Below are 22,158 nucleotides of genomic sequence, written 5' to 3'. Positions count from 1 at the left end.
TCATGGAGATCCTGCAGCTTTGGCTCAGCAAGACCAGCCCTTTCACACACTTTAACAGTTCACAGATGTAGATTTTGGGGAGGGCCAACTCAAATCTGGGCCTGGATGGTAGCTGTGTACCACCAGGGCAAGCTCTCCAGCACTGCTCTGGCTGGGTCACCCAATGCTGCCAGGCAGGGTCAGCTTTCCCATTCTCTTGACCTCAGGGCCAGCTTTCCTGACTACTGAAAGTGGTGGTGGGTGGGGGAAGGGTACCACCTCATGGCAGACTAGTGGGCAGGGTAGGCTCTCCCTCCATCTCGCTCTCAGGGCTGGCTCACCTGTGCCCCTGCCTCCAGGGCCAGCTCTACTGTGCTGCTCAGGTAGGGTACAGGGCCTGCTCTCTTGAGTGCTGCTACTAGGGAGAAGTGGGGTAGTGCTCCAGAATGCTGACCAGTGAGGGACGGGGCCGTTCTCCACAGCCCTTGGACATTTACACGGTCCCAAGTGGCTGCCTAGATCAGAGATGACCCCATGGCCTCTAGTGGTAATGTGAGCCAAGGACATCAACGCCACCCATGCTACTGCATGGTCATGGAGCCAGTCGTGCCTCTCAGCGGCAGCAGGGGCTGAGACTTCATCATGGCTCAGATAGTAGGGCTGGCTACTCACAATAGGCTATTCCTTTTCACCCTCCCATTTCAGTTTTTTCTCGCTTCATAATGCTCAAACTGTTGTGTGTTTCTCTTTCTCTCCCATCTGTTTACATCATACTTGAACATTGTAGTAGCTCCCACTTGAGGTGGACCATGAGGCTGGCAGGCCTTTGGATGACCTCTGCCCATGTTGTATGGTGTGGTGGCAAGTAGGCCTCTAGGTGTCTACAACCTGCCTGTGTGACATCGAGGCAGGTGGGCCCCTGTGTGTCTATGGAGCCATGCTGTGTGCTGTTGGCAGGCAGGCCTCTGGACTTTTTTCCTCTTCAGTGCTGTGTGGCATGGTGATGAGCCTGTCTCTTGTTTGTTTGTAATTGTTGTTTTTGAGACAGGGTTTGTATTGCATACTGGTTCTTGTGTCTTTCTTAGATGGCTTCTTCTGTCTCCTACATAGACAATATTGTCACATTGTAGTCCTTTGCTATTGGAAGATTAAAGGGTTTTGCCGCTTTAAAAAGACAATGAATTTTGATAGTCTAAGTGTTGCTGCATTATTGTGTGTGTGTGTGTGTGTGTGTGTGTGTGTGTGTGTGTGCCCGCCGCGTGCCCACATGTGGATGTATGTGTGCATGTTTATGCAAATGTGATGTGCTCAGTGATTAACCAAATGTGCTTTTTCAGGCTATCATTTCTTGAGAAAGTATATCCTGTAATTCCAAATGAGGTGGCGATTCAACCTTTTAAAAAAGTTGTTGTAGCCGGGTGGTAGTGGAGGAGTACACCTTTAATCCCAGCACCTGGGAGGCAGAGGCAGGAGGATCTCTGTGAATTTGAGGCCAGCCTTTCTGCAGAGTGAGTTCCAGGGCAGCCAGGCCTACATTAGAAAGCCTGTCTTTAAAAAACAAAACAAAACAAAAAAACAAAGAAAAAACCCCACAACCCCCAAAAGCCTTCCTGAAAATGTCGTAAGTGTGAAGCAACATTCTCGTGTAAGGAGAGGATTTGGCAAAATCAGAGACCAACTGATGAGGAATTAGAATCTATGGATTTCTGCTCCCAGTCTCCCATGGTCCTATGGGTGGTATAGCATCTAGACCTCAGTCTTACCTTGAGAGAGAGAGAGAGAGAGAGAGAGAGAGAGAGAGAGAGAGAGAGAGAGAGAGAAGGAGGAAGAGGAGGAGGAATGTTTTCAAATTCCTTGAGTGGTCCAGTCTACCCTCTCAGTATGGAATCACACTATTAAAAAATATTTTTTTCAGAGATTTATTTATTTGCCAGGCATGGTGGCGCACACCTTTAATCCCAGCACTCGGGAGGCAGAGGCAAGTGGATCGCTGTGAGTTCGAGGCCAGCCTGGACTACAAAGTGAGTCCAGGACAGTCAAGGCTACACAGAGAAACCCTGTCTCGGGGGGGGGGGGGGGGGGGAGAAGAGCCAGGTGTGGTAGCACACGCCTTTAATCTTAGCACTCCAGAGACAGAGGCAGGAGGATCGATGTGAGAGTTCGAGGCCAGCCTGGTCTACAAAGTGAGTCCAGGTCAGCCAAGGCTACACAGAGAAACCCTGCCTTGAAAAACCAAAAAAGAAAGAAAGAAAGATGTATTTAATGTATACAGATACTTTGTCTATATTACGTCTACACACCAGAAAATGGCATCAGACAGTTGTGAGCTTCCATGTAGGTGCTGGGAATTGAACTCAGGACCTTTGGAAGAGTAGTGAGTGCTCTTACCCATTGAGCCATTTTCCAGCCCAAGGTTTTTATTTTTAATTAGGTGTATATATACATAACTGTGTGGAGGTTTATCTATGCACATAAGTACATGTGCCCTGAAGGGGGTATTGGGTCCCCTGTTTCTGGTGTTATAGGTAGTTGTGAGCCACCTGATATATATTCTCAGAACTGAACTTAGGTCCTCTAGATGAGCAGCAAGCACTCCTATCCACTGAGTCGTCTCTCCAGCCCCTGTGATCACATTTTAAAAAGCACAGTCAATGTAATTCTAAAGTTAAGAATTTAGATGAGATGAACTGAATTCATATTTTTAGAAGTCGTTCCTAGATCTTTACAATTTTGATATAGTGTGCTATAGAGCCTGGATTTTACGTGCCCCCACAATTGTGTGCCTGTGTAGATTGCTTCATTGCGCTTAGAAGAGTCTGGCTGAAACTTGTTTTCATTTTGAAGATGTAGTTTCAAGTGGTTGAAGAGCCAGGCTTGTTTTTACCCTGTTGATATTTCTGCCTTGAGCTATGCAGTTCCTTTTATTCATTTTACTTTTCATGAAGAACAAGTCAGTCTGACTTATTCCATAGGGGAATGAAATAGCGACAGTTTTTTTGTTTTTTGTTGTTGTTTTGTTTTTTGTTTTTTCTTCGAGATAGGGTTTCTCTGTGTAGCCTTGGCTGACCGGGACTCACTTTGTAGACCAGGCTGGCCTTGAACTTGTAGTGATCCACCTGCCTCTGCCTCCTGTGTGCTGGGATTAAAGGCATGCGCCACCACACCTGGCTGGGTTTTGTTTTTAAACATCAGTGGTTTTGTTTGTTTGTTTTTTGTTTTAAATTGGACAGAATGAGATAGAAAAGAGTTATTTCAGATTGGGAACTAGGCCAACTGTGATGGTGAGAGCTGCAGTTCCAGCACTGGGGCAGGAGGTGAGACAGGAGGACCTTGAACTTCTTGAGAGGGCTATAGAGTGCTTTTCAGACCAGCTAGGAGAAAGAAAAAAGAAGAAAGCAGGGAGAGTGGGTACTTTACTTAATTCAGTTGGAAGACGTATGCCTCAGACAGCTGCAGGCTTTACCATTTCTATTTCTCTTTCAGAGTTCTGTATAGGTAGGAGAATATTGGTGAGGAGTGAGGTTGAAAGGTCAGATTGATTTTTTTTTTTTAAAGGCAAGGTCTTGCTATGTATATCCCAGGCTCTTCTCAAATTCTTGATTTTCCTCCCTCAGTCTCTTGAATGCTGCCAAGTTATAGTATTGAGATCTAATTGACTGAGAAGTCTGTACTAGAGGTCTTGGCTTCTGACCTGCCGAGGTCAGAAGGATTTTTACCTTCTGATATTCTGTTCTGAGGGTGCCTTCTGACCCTCATACTTTATTTATTTTTTATTTTTATTTTTTAATATTTTATTTAATTTTTAATTTATGTGCATTGGTATAAGGGTGTCAGACCTTAGAGTTACAGACAGTTGTGAGGTGCCATGTGGGTGGTGGGAATTGAACCTGGGTCCTTTGGAAGAGCAGGCAGTGCTCTTAACCACCGAGCCATCTCTCCAGCCTCGACCCTCATACTTTAAATAAGAGCATTCAGCATGCTAAGAGGAGATACTTGTTATAAGGATGTTTTGGCCTGCCTGTGAAGACTGGCATTCTGAGAGATTGATTCTAACAGGAGAGTTTTGCTGCTCTTAGACTGTACAGTGTACCAGAGTACACATGTGTAATGAATATAAGAAAAAAAATGGAACAATATCACTATTGGGATAGCAAATAGATGGTTTGCTATTCACACAAAGCAGGTACTTAATAACTGTTTGACTTTCAAGACTAGCAACTATTGGGAACTTTATATACTAGCAAAATTTTGTGATTATGGTGATTATGATGTAAGAAAAGGTTTAAATCTTCCCTGAAAATAGTTTAGCTTGCTGGAAAATAGTTTGGGATGAGGTAAGAAGAGAACCCTTGAGATTGGTCTTTTCTTTGGTTGACTAAGATAGTTTACTCCCCTCTTTTTGTCATCTTGGTGGTGAGAATTTGTGAACAAGTGATCTTTGCATGTGTGTGTTTGTATGTGTGTGTACATGTGAGTGTGCATGCCATGGAAGTTACAGGACCACTTTGAAGAGTTGAATTGGTTACATTAGTCAGGGTTCTCTAAAGGAACAGAGCTGAAAAGATGTGTATGTGTGTGTATATATGTCTTAGTTACTATTCTATTGCTGTGTTTAAACACCAGACCAAAGCAACTTATAAAAGGAAGATTTTAATTGGGGCTTGCTGACAGTTCAGAGGGTTAGTGTATTACCATATCAGGATTGTGGAGTCAGGCAGGTAGGCATGGAGCTGAGAACTCACATCTGATTGACAGTTTGCAAGCAGAGAGAGACACTAGGCCTGATGTGGGCTTTTTAAGCCTCAAAGCCCATCCCCAGGGACAGACCACCTCTAACAAGGCCATACTTCACACATCTTAATCCTTTTGAAACAGGTCCACCCACTGGGACCAAACATTTGAACATGTGAGCCTGTGGGGGCCATTCTAATTCAAAACACACACACGCACGCACGCACGCATGCACGCACGGTATATACAATGTGCATGTATGTACACACATATGTACACTTTTCAAAGGGGACTTATTAGAGTGGTTTACAAGCTGTGGCCTGGGTAGTCCAGCAATGACATGATAGAAAGGCCAAGAATCCAGTAGTTGCTCAGATTGGATGTCTCAGCAGCCCCCGTCTGGTGCTGAAGTTCTGGAAGACTCCTAGACAGCTGTGGGTCTTAGTGTGTGTTCTGAAGAAGGTTCTAACACCAGTGAAGGAGTCCTTCAGCATCAGGACAAATCAGTGGTTCTCAACTCATGACCCATTTGGGGGCTGAATAGCCCTTTAATAGGGGTTGTCTAAGACCATTGGACGGATTCATAACAGCAAAATTACAGTTATGAAGTACTGAACAATGAAAATAGTTTTATGGTTGGGGCTCACTATGACATGAAGAATAAAAGGGTCACAGCATTAGGACTGTTCAGAACCATGATAATAGATGAATTTGTTACCAAGAGTGAGGTCATGGGGGCAAAAAGCAAAATCTTTTTTTCTTCCATGTCAGTATATGTGAGCTGCCACCAGAAGGTGTGGTCCAGGTTTAGGGTGAGTCGTCCCATCTCTAGTGATCCAGGAAGAAAGTTCCTCATAGATGTGGCCAGCTGCTTGGGTTTTAGTTGATTCCAGATGTTGTCAGCTTATAGTAGCCATCTCATTGATCTTTTGCTTTTTTTTTTTTAATAATTAATTTATTTACTTTTATGTATGTGGGTACTCTAACTGCATGTACACCTCCAGAAGAGGGCAGTATAGATGGTTGTGAGACACCATGTGGTTTCTGGGAATTGAACTCAGGACCTCTGGAAGAGCAGACAGTGCTCTTAAACGACTGAGCCATCTTTCCAGCCTCAGTCCTTTGCTTTTTGCCATGTTTCTACCCCTCCCTCCTCTCTTTGTCTCTTTCTACTCCCCTGTCAGGCTAACAGGCCTGTGAACTTCCAGGCAGTTTTCCCATCTCTGCATAGAAGTGTTGGCATTACAGATGTATTCTACTGTATCCAGCTTTTCACATGGGCTTAGGACCAAACTCAGGCCATTGCATTGGGTTTGCAGGGCAGATACTTTTACTCACTGGGCCATTTCCAGGCTCCTGAAGCAATTGTCTGAGCAGACCAAAGCATTTGAGCTCAGGGTATTTGGGATAAAACTTTATTATTTCTGCTTTTCTTTGATCTCTTAGTTTTAGAAACTCAAGTATAAAGTTAGGATCACAAGAAACTAGTGCTGATAATTTCTGTAATGGATTTGCCTACATCAGACATTTACTTCTTTATTTGATGAGCTTTGTAGAATGTTGTACACTGTGGGTGCTGAGTGCCAGTAATGCAGATACGATGCGGTCACTTCACCCTCACTTCTGGGGATATAATTTAAGGAGCACTGACTGAAGAGGGGCCAACAGGATCTGGAGAAGGGTCGTTGGTAAACTGGACAAAGCAGCAGAATCCTGAGTTTTCATTTTATTGTTAAGCTTGGTATTGTCTTTAATCATAGTTTGATAAGCTTGGCTAAGTAAGTCCAAGGTGGCAGACCATGAGAGGTAGTATCGGATTGATGGTTGCTAACTTTGTCCTTTAGGATGAGTTATCTCATGATGGAGGGGGAGGGAGAGTGAACACGGGAAAATATTTCAACTTGTTTCTTTTTTTTTTTTTTTTTGGTTTTTCAAGACAGGGTTTCTCTGTGTAGCCTTGGCCATCCTGGACTCACTTTGTAGACCAGGCTGGCCTCGAACTCACAGCGATCCGCCTGCCTCTGCCTCCCGAGTGCTGGGATTAAAGGCGTGCGCCACCACCGCCCGGCTTCAACTTGTTTCTATCACTTTAACGAAGATCAGTGTTCCATAGGCCTCGCTAGTTCATCAAACATGTAATTGCTGTGAAGCTGTTATATTTTTTAAAATCTTTTAAAAATTAATTTAAAAATTTAAAATTTTGTTTTATGTGTATTGGTGTGAAAGTGTCAGATCCTCTTGAACTAGAATTACAGACTGCTGTGAGCTGCCATGTGGGTGCTGGGAACTGAACCCAGGTCCTCAGGAGGAGCAGTCAGCGATCTTAACCGCTGAGCCATCTCTCTAGTCGTTAAATGTCTTTTAATGTGTCTATGTGTGTGGTGTTTGTATGGGGCATTCAGGCATATGCGGATGTGTTCCCTAGAGTATGGAGGTCCAAGGTTGACGTCAGGGATCTTCTTTGAGCATTTTTCTACTTTGTTCTTTGAGGCAGGGTCTCTCAGTCAAACTCAGGCTTGTATTGATCGCCAGCCACCTTCCAAGGCTGGAATAACAGGCGGCTCCCACTGTCACCTTGCATTTTTTTTTATTTTTTATTTTTTATTTTTTTGGTTTTTTGAGACAGGGTCTCTCTGTGTAGCCTTGGCTGTCCTGGACTCACTTTGTAGACCAGGCTGGCCTCGAACTCACAGCGATCCGCCTGCCTCTGCCTCCCAGGTGCTGGGATTAAAGGCGTGAGCCACCACGCCCGGCTTCTGGGAATCTGAATTCCAGCTCTTTTGTTGATACAGCAAATATTTAAAACTACTAAGTCATCTTTTCAAGCCTGATTTTTTTTTTCTCCTTAAACTCTTTTTTTTTTTTTTGTAGCCATTTCCCCCCCTGATTCTACTAAGTGGTACAGCCCCATACAGTAATTTTTAACTACAGAAAAATTGTCATATTGACATGCTGCTTCTGTCAACACATGCCTCATAAATTTGTCACAGTCTGAAGGGACCTTGGAAATCCCCTTTTAAGACACCCCTACTCCCACCCCTCCCAGTAACCATGGTAGTCTTTCCTCTTGAAGCTGCATGAGGCCTGCTTCGTTGGGCAGCCATGTACCATTGTTCATGGTGGACCCATCAAAAGCACCCACTTACCATATTGTCTGAGTTAGATGAGTCCCATCACTTGGAATTGGAAAAGTTGACCCAGAACAAAGGGACTTAGCTAGTTTCACTTTTTGGCTCATTGTCTTTCAGCCTGGATGTTCTGCTTGGATCTGAGGTCACAGAAAATCTCAGATAATGAATGTTTCTATACTAACTGTCATGAGGTTGTAAGGCCACTGAGTTCAGTGTTGTCAGCTTTCTTTCTATCACTACTTGGCACCCATGTAACATGGCCACATTGAGGCATGTGTAAGTTCAGCTCATTTAAAGCCTGGGACAGATTTTCCCTGTGCAAATCAAAGGATAATGGGTTGGTGGCTCAGTTTGCTTCCTAAAATGCTTAAGGTAGTTGATGTTCTCTATGCATCCTAATGGCCGTCTTAAAAGAGGTAAAGTCTGGGCTGGAGGGATGGCTCAGCGCTTAAGAGCACTGACTTATTTTCTAGAGGTCCTGAGTTCAACTCCCAGCAACCACACGGTGGCTCACAACCATCTGTAATGTGATCAGATGTCCTCTTCTGGTCTGTGGGTGTACATGCAGGCAAAACACTGCATACATAATAAATAAATAAATAAATAAATAAATAATTCTTTAAAAAAAAAAAAGGTGAAGTCTAAGCTGCTGCCTCAGAGGCTTGAGTACAAGTAGCTTAGAGAAGATAGCATTTTCTTTACAGTGTGAGAAAATGTTGTTTTAGTGTTCAATTGTGAGATTTGACTAATGCACCAATCCCTATAACTACTATAAACAGGATTCATAAGTTTACTTGCTTATTATTATAACATACGCATGTACATGTGTAGGTGTGTGTGAGCGTGCGTGTGTGTGTGCACTCGTGTGTGGAGGTCAGAGGACAACTTTGGGAATTAGTTTTCTCTATTGTGGGCCCTAGGGATCACACTCAGGCCCTCAGGCTCATGGCGAGTATTTCCCACTGTCTGAGCTGTCTTCCCTTCCCCATAATCAGGGTTTAGGTTGGTTCTGCCACTACCCAAAGCTCCCTATGCCTTTTTGCTGTCATCTCCTCCCTAGAAATCACCCTATGTTGGTCTTTGGAGTCTTAATTTCTTTCCTTAATGTAGTGCGTTATGATTGGTCCTTGTTTCCCATTAGTAGTTACTTCCTTTTTCTAGATAAGTAATTACCATTGTTTGCCTATTGCATTTTTTGTTTGTCTTTTATCCAGCAGAGAATGTTTGCTAGGGCTCAGCTCTGGTATTGTGGTAGTGTTTCTTATGAGGATGGGTGGTCTGGGGAGCCTATGCTTCTGAAGGTCATGTAGGGACCCAAGATGCTCCCATGCTGTTCTGCGCTGTTCACATAGTCTTTATCTACATGTGTAATTGAAACCTGAGGTTGGGCACTTGCAATAGAAATTCTGTGTATCACTTGCGTTACCAACCCCTCTATGGGACTCACTTATGTGTTTGTTGCTGGGCAAGTTTTGGTGTGTGATCAGCAGTCTGTAGCATGACTTGTCAGGAAAAAAATCCCTCTTGGGAAAGAGATGGAGATGTACTCCCTGACAGAGTCTTTACTGGTGTAACCCTCAGGCTCTGGATCTTTCCTGAACAGTCTTCCTTTTTGGCTTTACTTTTCACAGGGTCTGTCTTGCATGTTTTCCTCCCTGCCTGATTGTCAGCACTTCTTTCCCTTTTTTCTATAATGGGAAAATAAGCTGGCTTTAAGGTTTTTGTTTTGGTGGTGGTGGTGGTGGTGGTGGTGGTGGTGGTGGTGGTTATTTTTGACATCTCTGATTTTTCTCTGTGAGAGGTTTATTGGGAAGTCCGTGGTTGAGCTAATCTGTCACCATCCTTCTCCATCCTCATGCTATCTTGTGCCCAGCATGGAGTTTATGATCCACTAGTAGTAGCCAAGAAGTACTTAGGAAAGAGTGAAATATAGAAACAAATGAAGTGGTCACTTCAGTGCATGTTCATTTCTTTTCCTTTTGATTTTTCTAGAAAGAAGGAACTCTTGGCCACCAAGAAGGACCGTGTGAGTCATTGCCTAACAATATGTGAAAACATCGTGGCACAGTCTCTCAGGTAATTGCTTTTTTTAAAGATAAGTGCTCTATTTGCTTGTATGCCTGCATGACAGAAGAGAGCATCCAATCCCATTATTGGTAATTGAGAACCACTATATGGTTGCTGGGAATTGAACTTAGTACCTCTGGAAGGGCAGCCAGTGCTCTTAACCACCTTGCTGTCTCTCCAGCCTCCCCTCCTCCTCCTCCTCTTCCTCTTCCTCTTCTTCTTCTTCTCTTCCTCCTCCTCCTATTTTTCCTTTTTTTAAAAAAGGTATTTCTCAGGTAGTTGTATTTGGAGCTTTCTAAAGAAGTAAAAACTGAGTGGGGTTGTGGCGGCACATGTCTTTAATCTTGGTGCTTAGGAGGAAGAGGCAGGCAAATCTCTGGGAGTTCAAGCCTAGCCTGGGTCTACAGAGCTAGTTCCAGGACCTACACAAAGAAACTTGGTCTCAAAAACAAACAAACAATCAACAACAACAACAACAACAACAACAATAACAAAACTGATTGCTGGGTGGTGGTAATGCATTCCCTTAACCCCAGCACTCAGGAGCCAGAGGCAGGTGGATCTCAAGGCCAGCTAGGTCTACTGAGCCAGTTGCAGAATGGCAAGAGCTATACAGAGAAACTGTCTGAAAAAAAACAAAAAAGAAACAAACAAATAATTATAAATAAATACTTTTGTGTTTTCGTTCTTGAGGCATTAGCATATCCTTTGAACCTCTAGCTGTCTTTAAATTGTTCATTTAGGCTAAGTGTGGTGTCATACATGCTTGTCATCCCTGTACTTAGCTGACTGAGACAAGACGATCCTGATGAGCTTGGGCAACGTAGCAAAAATCCATTTAGCAGGGTGAAACAGCACATGCCTGTAATCCCAGCACTCAGGGAGGCAGGGGCAGGAGGGTCTTTGTGAGTTTGAGCAGGACAGCCAAGGCTACACAGAGACACCTTGGCTTGAAAACCAAGAAAAAAAAGAAAGAAAAGAAAAGAAAAAAAATTCCATTTAAAATAAGGGTGCTTTCAACACATTTCTAGATGTGTTATAAGGGTATCTAAACTTAGTAATGGGTAATGCTTTCTTTTTGTCATTGTCTATATGAGAATTTGTTTATTTTAATTTTGTATATAAGTGTTTTGTCCTCTCTATCTATATACCTGCTCCCTGTATATGCCTGGCCCCCACAGAGACCGTAAGAAGGCACTGGAGTCCCTGGAACTGGAGTCAAAGATGGTTGTAAGTTGCTGTGTAGGTGCTGGGAACCAAACCCAGGTTCTTCTGCAGAGCAGCAGTGTTCCTATCCACTGAGCCCCTACTTTTGTTTGTTTGTTTGTTTTTGTTTTTTGCTTTTGAGACAAGGACTCATTTGGCCCAGGATGGCCTCAAACTCACCATATAGCAAAAGATGACCATGAGTTCTTGATCCTCCTGATCTCACCTCCTGAGTGCTTGGATTGTGGACTCTTGGTTAGTTTCTCTCTCTTTTTTTTTTTCCTTCTGTTAAATATTTTTTTATTAATTTATTCAGATTACAACTCAATTGTTATCTCATCACTTACATCCTCCCATTCTTCCCTCCCTCTTGCTTTCACCCTATTCCCTTCCTCTAGGTCTGTGACCTAGGGGACCTCCTCCCCCACTATATGTTCATAGGCTATCAAGTCTCATCTTGGTAGCACGCTTATTCTTTCTTTGAGTGTCATCAGGCCTCCCACCAAGAGGAGGTGGTCGAATATGTGTCACCAGAGTTGATGTCTAAATCAGTCGTTGCTCTCCACATAACTGTGGAGAATGTCCTGTCCATTGGCTAGATCAGAGTAGTGGTTAGTTTCTATTGTTGTGATAGAGCACCATGCTCAAAAGCAACTTTCGCTTACAGGCCAATGTATCAATTTGACAGTGATCGAAGGCAGGAAACTAGAGACTAGAGGAGTGCTGCTTACTGGCTTGCTCCTCATGGCTTGATCAGCTTGCTTTCTTATGGAAGCCAGGGCCATCAGCCCTGTGGTATTCCCACCCACAATGGGATGGGCCCTTCCCTGGCAACTACTATTTAAGAAAATATCCTTTAAGTTTGGTAGCCTAAAGCTCCATTTTATGGAGGCATTTTCTCAGTTGGCATTCCTTCCTCTCAGATGAGTTTTGCTTGTAGCTAGCTGGACAGAAAATTAGCCAGGACAGCTGCTTTTAGAATATAGCTTGAATATCAAAATCCACCTTAAACAAAACAAAAAAAAGTTCAACTTATGGAAGTATTGGCAATTTATATGAATCATTAAAGAAAAGACTATTATCCTAATAAGAAAATAGGTAAAGAATACAAATAAATATTTCAAGAAATAAATTTGTCTGGGTTACCACTCAGGCAGAGGTAGGAGGTTCATAAGTTAGAGGCTAGCCTGGGCTTTTCTCAAAAGAAAAGAAAAAACAAAATAAAACAACACAACAAAAAATAATGAAGGAATCAGGTTGGGCTCAATATTTATTTCATGTTTCCTATGTTAAACATTCACCTTTATTAGTTGTTATAGACTGAATGTTGAAGATGTAATGCCCCATTCCAAAACTGAGACCAACTATGCATTTTAGTAGGCTAATTCAGTGCTTGCTCTGTCTTCTTGGGGCTAATGTCCTATCTCACAAAGCTATACCATTTCTTCTCACAGGCTGCTCCTCATATACCAGTCACAGGGCTGTGGGAGGCCACCATGTGACTAATCCTCCTCTTTAGGCCCAGGGGTTTGTAGTTTGCTCATTAACATTTGTTGGCTTGCCACAAGGAATATAGCTCAGGAACAGCCAGATTGTAGAGATTTGGGGCTAAGGTATGGGAACTGAAGCATGGCACCTCGATGGTCTCCTCTCCCGGTTACTTGTGCCACGGTGTGGACTCCAGTTTCCAGGACTGTGAGACATGTGTTGTGCCTTTAAGCTTGTGGGATTTTTGCTATAGCAGCTATAGCAGTGATGAAAACAAAAATAGGACCTTGTAACCTTCCAAGTTGGCTAACAAAATCATCAGAGTTTTTGTCAGAGGAAAGATGCTTGGGGCCACAATAGAGACAGATAGAAATGCTAGCTTAAAACCAAAACCTGACCACAGCAAAAATTAATCAGAAATGCAAAAAAATGTAGGAAGTTACACTTGTAACAAGAACAAGTAGCCAATGACCCAGAAGTTAAACTGGGTTAGCACACAGAAACATCAAAAGAGTATAAGAAACATTAAAACAGTGTAACTATTTTGTGTGCTCAAGAAGCAAAAGGTTGAGGGTATGAGAAGTAGAAATAAGACAGGAAAAAGGCTAATCCTGAACAGCTTGCTTAGGAGACAGCTTACTTCTCATAGGAAATGCCTGCCACAGTCCAGGGAGTGCCATCTGTGAGGCATGCTCTCCCCAGAAAAAATCTCTGTCAACTAAAAAGGTGAAATGAAGAGGTTTTCAGACATACACACTAGGACTGACACGCAGTGAGCTTAAGACATTTTAAAGAAGTGCTTCAGGCAGTTAGAAAATGACAGAATATGGATCTACACAAAGGATTGAAGATCAGTAGACCTAGGATCTATGCTGGCAAATGTAACCATAAGACACCCCCCCCCCCCAAGATCTGACTATGTACTGATCTGGGGTTACTTACGTTGGTATGGGTGAGTGGTTATTTATAGAAGCATGGATGACTCAAAAGGCAGTGTGCATCACCAGAAGCCTACCCTGGCATGAGTGACAGCTCACTAAAGCTGGAACCCTGGAACTCGCTGTACAACTAGACTTTAACATTTCAGGAATCTTCCCCCGAACTGTCCTTACTATTTATATAACCTTGGTGTCTTAGTCAGGAGTTCTATTGTTGTGATAAAACACTGACCAAAAGCTACTTGGGGAGGGGAGGGTTTATTTTAGCTTATACTTTATCACAGTCCATCGCTGAGGGTGGTCAGGGCAGGAACTGATGCATGAAGCTTACTGGCTTCATCTCATGGTTTGTCCTGTTTGCTTTCTTATAACACCCCGGACCACCAGCCCAGGGTTGGCCCCACCTACAACAAACTAGGCCCTCCAACATCAATCATTAATTTAAAACAAAAAACAAAAAAAACCACTATAGGTCAAACTGGTGTGGTCCAGTTGAAATTCCCTCCTCCCAAATGATTCCAGCTTGTGTTAAGCTGACATAAAACTAGCCAGCACACTTAGGGACAGAGGGTCATTATGAATCTGTTAAATTTCAGGGACTTCCCAATACTTGTAAGTTGCTTATTTCATGAGTTTGTCTTGTTTTGTTGTTATAGTTTTGTTTTGTTTTGATATGGAGTCTCTTTATGTAGTCCTAGTAGTCCTAGAACTTGCTATGTAGACTAGGCTGGCCTCCAGCTCATAGAGATTTCCTACTTCTGCCTCCTAAATACTGGGATTAAAGGCATGTGCCACCATGCTCAGCCACTTCCTGAGTCTTAACAAGCCTTCTTCAGAATTTCCTGACTTTTTTCTTTTTTCTTTTCTTTCTTTCTTCTTTCTCTTCTTCCTCCTCATCCTCCTTTATTTTATTTTATTTTGGTTTTTTGAGACACGGTTTCTGTATGTAGTCCTGGCTGTCCTGGACTTGCTTTGTAGACCAGGCTGACCTTGAACTCACAGAGAACTGCCTGCCTCTGCCTTCCAAATGCTGGGACTAAAGGTGTGCACCACCATGCCCTGCCAGAATTTCCTGACTCTTAGAGAGCTTGATATACAACACGTTTTTTGTTTGTTTGTTTGTTTGTTTGTTTGTTTCAGAGTTGAGAACCAAACCCAGGGCTTTGCTCTTGTTAGGCAAGTGCTCTACCACTGAGCAAAATCCCCAACCCCCATAACATGGTTCTTATTTTTATTTTTTTACCTTGATTGATTTATTTTGTGTGTGTGTTATGTGCGTGAGAATGCATGTGACACAGCATTTGTGTGGAGGTCAAAGGTCAACTTTCAGGCATTAGTTCTCTCTTTTCATGATGTGGGTTCTGAATATTGATGCCAGGTCATCAGGCCTGTTGTGAAGTTAGTTGTTGACTGCATGTAGAAGTAATATTTAGTTATTAAATAATTAACTTTACCTGTTTATTTTTAATCTAATGTTACTAGAAGGAATCCTGAGCTCATTCTTGTAGCTGTCATTAGCTTTCTGTTTTGGCACTGTTAAGGCTAATGTCTGAGGGCAAGTCTCTAGCATCAGATTTCCCCCCTTAGCTCCTAGTTTATTACTGTATTCCTCACTAAGGTCTCCAGCATTGCTGAGTACCATGTCTTACTTCTTGCTCTGTATGTGCTGAACATTATCCGTACCCTTTCCTTTCTCCTAGGTTTATGGATACCTTGCCACTCTTTTGAGACAGAGTCTGTGCTGTGTAGCTGTAGGGGGCCTAGAACTCAGAGAGCTCTGATCTCCTTCACTCTGCCTCCCTGGTGCTGGGATTAAAGGCACATGCTAGAACTTTGCTATTAGAGCTGAAGGAGAGGGAGACTGTAGATCGGAGTCCTGTAGATCAAGATCCTGGGAACAGTCTGGTTTTGGTGTTTCAAGAATAGTGTACTGTTCCTATGCCCCCAGAATCGCCTCCAGAATACCCCCTGTGTTGCAGGTTTGAGATGCTTTAGAGTTCCGCTCACATGGCCCTCCAGCCTCTCCTTCTAACGGGTAGACTTAGCTTGTTGGAGCATGACATACAGAACAGGTCCTGTTAAGTAAACTTACCGTATTTTCTGGCCCTCAACTTTAACTTTTCTAGTTAAAATATAGAATTTTGGAATATACTTGCAATATAAGACTGCCCCTCTTCCAGTGCACACCCTGTGCAGCAGACTCAGGCTGCAAACTCTATATTTGATCTGGAAGAGTTAAAGTTAAAGTGGGGGGTCGTCTTATATGCCGGAATATGTACTAAAATACTTCACAAACAGTACCCAGGTTCCAGTTCCTGTGACACCAGTATTCTGTTTCTTGCAACGGACAAGCCTTGTGAGCCTGTGGGGTCTAGTGAAATGTGCTTGCACCGTGAAGCGCCTTGAAAATAAGATCAAAAGGAAATAAAGGAGATGTATTGGCGTACTTGTTTTTCAAGGCTTCAAGGATACTATCTAAAAGTAAAAGCAACCTTTTTACAAAGCATATGGCTACCCAGGATTTGTGTGTTCTAGACTGTATCTTTTAAAGATGTCTAAAGGGAATCAGTATCAATACGCTGCTCACTGCAGTTCACCTTTATGCAGATATCTTTACTTTTCATGTGATGTTCTTTCTTGTTTCAAACTTTCATTTAGATCCCTCATTGCATTTTGCCTTCAGGTCTTCTAGCCCCCTTATGACTATGACAATCTTTCTCTTTTTTTACTTAGAAATTCTCCAGAATTTCAGAAACTCTTGGGCATTGCTATGGAGCTGTTTCTGCTGTGCAGTGACGATGCGGAGTCAGATGTCAGAATGGTAGCTGATGAGTGCCTCAACAAAGTCATCAAAGTAAGAGCCCTGTGCTGGTGTGCTCCTGTAATTGCTGCTGGTGAAGAGAAAAGGCTTTCAGTGAGCGCTCTCTTGCTTTGAGTGAAGTATCTTCAGGACAGCTACATATTTTTTATTTGGGGCATGTGGCTTGGACGACCTGGGGCATTTACCCATGAACAGCTAAACGTGTCCCATCAGCAGGAACTGTTTTCTTTGCACACTTATAGTACATAGGTCAATTCTGAAGGGCTGCCTATGTCTTAAGAGGAATTTCTCTGTGGGCTCCCACTTTCGTTTGAGCATTGCTTGGAGAACCTCAAAGCTCTGGGAGAGCAAAAGTGGCCATGGGCAAGTGAAGTCTTGCATTCCTTCCTTTGCCTCTTTTCCCTGCTCCTCGTAATGGAGGTCTGAGGTGCTGCTTGTTGGTAAAAGACGTGGCTTCTCAAGTTAGGTTAATTGGAGGTAGCATAACCTGAATGGGGAGGAAGGAGAGTCCAGACAGGATAATGGAGCCAGGAAGCTATAGTCATTCAGTGGCAATGCCAGAAGAGGCAAGAGGCCAGGCACCTGTCTCACTCTGTCATTGCTTTCTAGTACTGAGTGCAGATCACTGCAGCACTGTTCCTTTATTTGGTTTTCTGCTGGGAAGAAAGATTAAAGTCCTCCTTCCCTGTCCTCACTCTTTTTTTTTTTTTTTTTTTTTTTTTTTTTTTTTTAGACAGCATACTATGTAGCCTTGACTGGGCAGGAACTCATTAAGTAGGTCAAACTGACCTAGAGCTCACAGAGAAGTACCTGCTTCTGTTCTCTGAGTGCTGGTGTGTGCCACCGTGCCTGATTTCTGTTCTCATTCTTAATGTTTTACAAAATCAGGTTTGTTTTTAATCATTCTGACATGCTCCTCTTAGGAGTCCCACACCCATCCTTGTTGCCTTCTTCCACACTGCCTTGTGTGAGTAAGGCTTCTGAACTAGGGCCTTAAGTATCACTTCTACCTCAACTTGACTACCATGGAGGTAGGCTCTATGACATAATTCTCAACACTCCCTTCCTAAGCTATTTCTGAAAGATGGTTATGGAGAATGCATATCTTATTGTCCTGTGCAAGGATCCCTCTTCTTCTTCTGCTTCTTCTTCTTCTTCTTCTTTTTTTTTTTCTTCTTCTTTTTTTCTTTTCTTTCTTTTGGTTTTTCAAGACGGAGTTTCTCTGTGTAGCCTTGGCTGTCCTGGACTTACTTTGTAGACCAGGATGGCCTCAAACTCACGGCGATCTGCCTGCCTCTGCCTCCCGAGTGAGAATCCTTTTTCTTTATGCCTTCACACTCCTTCTGCCCCTTTCCCTTCTGGTTTGAGTCTCAGTCCTGAAAGGGACCCTTTCTTTCCTCTCTCATAATTCTAGGTTGGGTGAACCAGGAACTCTACCTATCTGTGGTTCTTTCCCTCCCTGTTAGTGTGTTAGAGCAGAACAGTCCTTTCAGTTTCTTCCTGGGTCTTTTTAAAGCACCATGCTTTATGCTGGCTGAGCAATTGTCCTCTTTTCCTGCATGGGTCTACCTCAGGATGACTTGTCTTCTGAGGAACATGGTTTCACAAAGCCTGCTGCAGTTCTTTCCTTGAGTCTCCAGGTCCAGGCAGAGTGATTTCTGCCACTTAGTAACTGAATACCTGGTGGGAATGTATTTAATTTCTGTGAACCTAAGTTTTTTCAGCTATAAAATAGAAGCCATCTCAATGGTTCATATGTGAGTATGTTGATGTGTTTGTATGCTGAGACACATTCCTGTTAGTGGGATTCTTGCCCAGTTAGATGGCAAAGTGTGGCATGCCAGTTCAGTGTTGTTTTCTGCTTTCTGTTAATGAGTCCATGGAATCCCTTTGTCTAAGGAATTCTTTCCATGTGACCAGGTCATGGTCTGTTAGTAAGCCTGTTCTGTGGTCAGAAGCTGACTTCTGGTGCTCAGGTTTCCATCTATCTCTGCTGAGGTTGAGGAATGGTTGGGAGGGGCAGCCTTTGGGAGGTTGCTCTTGTGACTTCCCAGCACCTGCTCATGGTACCTATTAGTTTGCTTTCTATTGGTGTGATAAAAAGCATGACCAAGGGGTTGGAGATTTAGCTCAGTGGTAGAGTGCTTGCCTAGCAAATGCAAGGCCCTGGGTTCAGTCCTTGGCGATGGTGGGGGAAAAAAAAGCATGACCAAAATCAACTTGGAGGAGGAAAGGGTTTCTTTCATTCTACAGCTCTGGTCCACCATGAAGGAAAGCCAGCACAAGACTCAAGCAGGAGCCACTGGCTTGCTCCTTATGGCTTGCTCTGCCTGCTTTCTTATACAACCTCTTTCCCAGGGGTAGCACTGCCTACAATAGCTTGGGCCAATTCCACATCAATCATTAATCAAAAAAATGCCCTTCAGATTTGCCTATAGGCCATCTGATGGAGACATTTTTCTCAATTTAGGTTCTTCCTCCCAAAGAACTCTAGCTTGTTAAATAGACAAAAACCCAGCCAGTACAGTACTGTATTTGTGTCTCATCTCCCATGTTGGCCTAATGGCCGGATGGGTCTCACCGATTTTACATGCTTTATACACTGGTGAGCCTCACATGGGTCACATATGTCCTATTTCAGCTCTTTCTTCTCCAAGTCCAGACACCCTTGCTTTCATTATTGAAGATTAGGGGCTTTCTTTGACATCTCAGTTCTTGATCTTTGGTCTTCAGAGGTTAAAAAAAAAAAAAAGCCAGAGAGAGCTACAGATTGCCTTGATTGGCAGGTGGGCATTAAGAAGGGCAGAGAGAGCAGTGTGACTCTAGGTTGCTCATATTTTTGTTATTTACATGCGAGCAATATTCCCTTTCAACCCTGTCTTCTGCAGTGGCTTTTTACTGACGCTGCCTCTGGTCACAGTGGCTTGGTGCATGTTTGTGGCCATAGAGCACTGTTCTAGGTTACAGCTTCATGTTCTGGACCTTCGGCTGCCTGTCTCTACGTACTTCTGGTTTCTTTGTGGTTTCTACTCTCTGATGGACAGAGTCTAGGTTTCACAGTACAGCCTTGAGTATAAGTCAGGCCAGGCTCATTCCTTTCCTTCTGTTGATAGCTACAGTCCTCAGCTGAGTCAGTAGGGTAGAACAGGATCCAGTTAGATATGCTCACTGTGGTAGAGGAAAGGCAAGGCAAAGTGGGAGAATGGGATGAAGGCCAGGAGCAAGGAGTGGGTAGTCAGCCCAGGACTTTGTCTTCTTGTAAGAATTGGCATGTGTGTACTATAAAGACCAGTCTCCAGCCCAGAAAGTGGTTAGGTATTACTTGTCCTTTGTGTTAAAAATACATTGAATTTTGACAGCCAGGTAGTGTGTTCTTGCCTGCAAGTGCTTTATAGTCTTAGGTGGTAAAGTGAATGTGTCTAAAATTATCCCAGGGTATAAAGTGCATGGCAGCCAGGAGGAGGAAATTTCTACCTGGAGAGGTGGAGGTGGTATCCTAGAAGCAAGAACGAGCTTCCCACTGTCCTGCCTGGAGGTCTGGCTCAGAGAGGAGAGTAGGTCCTTCTCATGCTGTGGAGAACGGGGTGCCCTGAGGGTCAGGTTAAGTAGTTTGTGTCTTGGTAGAAAATGAGGGCCCCTTACAGATCACTGGCTTTGTGCGGAAGCTAGTCCTGATACAGAGTGGAAAGAAGGACCCCAGCTGAGGGGAAGCTTGATCTAGGATGGTGCCAGGCTAGGAGGCAGGTGGTGAGGCTGTGGGGTTGGTTTGTCAGCCGTGTGTGGAGGTAGGGGTAGGTTGCAGGGAGAGGAAGCTATGGGGAGCTTTATCATCACCCCATGAGGGTCCCGAGGAAGAGTCATGCTCTGCCCTTAGGAGAGTTGAGCTTTGGTTTTCTCTGCTACAAAATAAGGCAAGTTTTGGTTCACATTTATGTAGCTAAAACAAGGTTTGATGTATGTTTTAATTTTATTTGAAAATAGTCTTTTAATATGCTTGTCAGCTTGATTTGCTTCTTTTGTTCATACTATAGCAGCAGAATCATGGTTTGAAATTTGCTAGTGGTGCCAGAGAGATGGCTCACTGATTAAGTAATTATTGCTTCTACAGAGGACCCAAGTTGAGTTCTCAGCACCATGAGGTGCCTCACAACCACTTGTAACCCAAGTTTCAGGGACTGCCTGCTTTCTGACCTCTGCATGCTCCTGTACACACCCTGTACACGTACAATATACTCAGGAACACATAACATGAATTTTTAAAAAGTTGGTGGAATGTTATACTTGTGAATCAGTTTTCCAAAGTGTGCCTCTGCTGTGACTTTCAAGCTCATGGGCTCCATGGATGATCCCTGTGTGCTAGTTTTATTTCTGTTGCTGTCATATATCCTGACAACCTGGAGGGAGAAAGGATTTGACTGAGAACTTCAGGTTTCAGTCCATCTTTCTAGTGAACTCAAAGCAGCTGGTCATAAAAGACAAAGTTCTTAGGGACAAGAGTAAGGTGCCCTTCTCTAATGTGGATTTGTGCCGTCAGCCTTGACAGTGGCTTGAAGTTGGGAACGTGGACCTTATGTTCTAGTTAGAGTTTCTATTGCTGTGAAGAGACATTATGAGCACGGCAACTCTTATAAAGGAAAATATTTAACTGGGGCTTGCTTGCAGTTCAGAGGCTTAGTCCATTATCATCATGGTGGGACGCATGGCAGCATCAGGCAGACATGGTGCTGGAAGGTAGCTGAGAGTTCTACATCTGGATCAGCAGGCAGCAGGAAGAGAGAGTGACACTGGGCCTGGCTTGAGCATCTGAGGCCTCAAAGCCCTCCCCCAAGGACACATTTCCTCTAACAAGGCCACACCTCCTAATAGTGCTACTCCCTAGGTGCTTGTAGGGTAAACCATCACACTTTATTTCTGAATTAGCTCAGGCATAAGCAGGGAAAGTCAAGATATGAGCTGTAAGGGCTGTGAGACTTCCTTCCTAACTGACATTGGGACCTGGGATGGGTCAGGGAGTGGGAGCTGTGAGTATCCTCACCATTTTGGAGGTCAGAACTTCCAAAAAGATGAATCTGTGTTACATGTTTCCTGGCAGAGAGAGAGGGGCTGGATCCTACAAGTATACCCCTGTACCCTACTTGCTTAACAACTAAGGAAGACTGACTGTTTACTCTGAGAGCTTTAGGGTTAATCTTAATTTGATAGTATATAGTATTTGATTATTATAAACGTCAGATTCTTTTTCTTTCTGTTTTTATCCTAGTGAAGACCTATATTTAGAATGTTCTGTAATTTCAGTATACATTTACTTTTTTGGTAACATAGCTTTCTTTTTTATTTGCTGTTGTTACTTTTTCTTAAAATTTGAAATTTTGCTTGCCATTTAGCTTTATGGGTGGAATTCAGAACCATGGGTAGAATGTATTTCTTGTATTTTCTTGCAGGCTTTGATGGATTCTAATCTTCCAAGGCTGCAGTTAGAACTCTATAAGGAAATTAAAAAGGTGGGTCTTTGCTCTGCGTTGTTGATTACTATATGAGATTTTGTCTTGCAAGTTATTAAGAGAAACTGTTAGAGGGAAATGCCTCTTGTTGAAGTGGACTTCAGTTTTCCTTAAAAACAGATTCTTCATTTTTATTAGGTGAAATGGAAATTTAAAGCATCAACTTAATTTTTAAAAAGATTTGTTGATTTTATTTTATGAGTATGAATTTTGCCTGCATGTATATTTCTGCACCCTGTGTGTGCAGTGCCCATTGAGGTCCTCTGCAGGAGCCCACGTACTCTTAACCCCTGGTA

General features: G+C 43.2%; 1 protein-coding gene across 2 annotated transcripts in view; it reads left to right on the top strand.

Annotated features, from left to right (window-relative positions):
* HTT (huntingtin) overlaps positions 1-22,158 on the top strand; it is a 143,502-nt gene that overhangs the window by 5,154 nt on the left and 116,190 nt on the right. For both annotated transcript variants that reach the window (XM_084797780.1, XM_084797779.1), the window contains exons 2-4: positions 9,834-9,917; positions 16,274-16,394; positions 21,803-21,862. In XM_084797780.1, the coding sequence (XP_084653906.1) occupies positions 9,834-9,917; positions 16,274-16,394; positions 21,803-21,862 (265 nt within the window). The remainder of the gene's footprint in view (positions 1-9,833; positions 9,918-16,273; positions 16,395-21,802; positions 21,863-22,158) is intronic.

Source organism: Acomys minous (genome assembly GCF_964271855.1).
Source record: "Acomys minous genome assembly, chromosome: 10".
NCBI lineage: Eukaryota > Metazoa > Chordata > Mammalia > Rodentia > Muridae > Acomys > Acomys minous.
The sequence above is the reverse complement of the archived record's forward strand: the minus strand, read 5'-3'. Positions and strand labels throughout refer to the sequence as shown.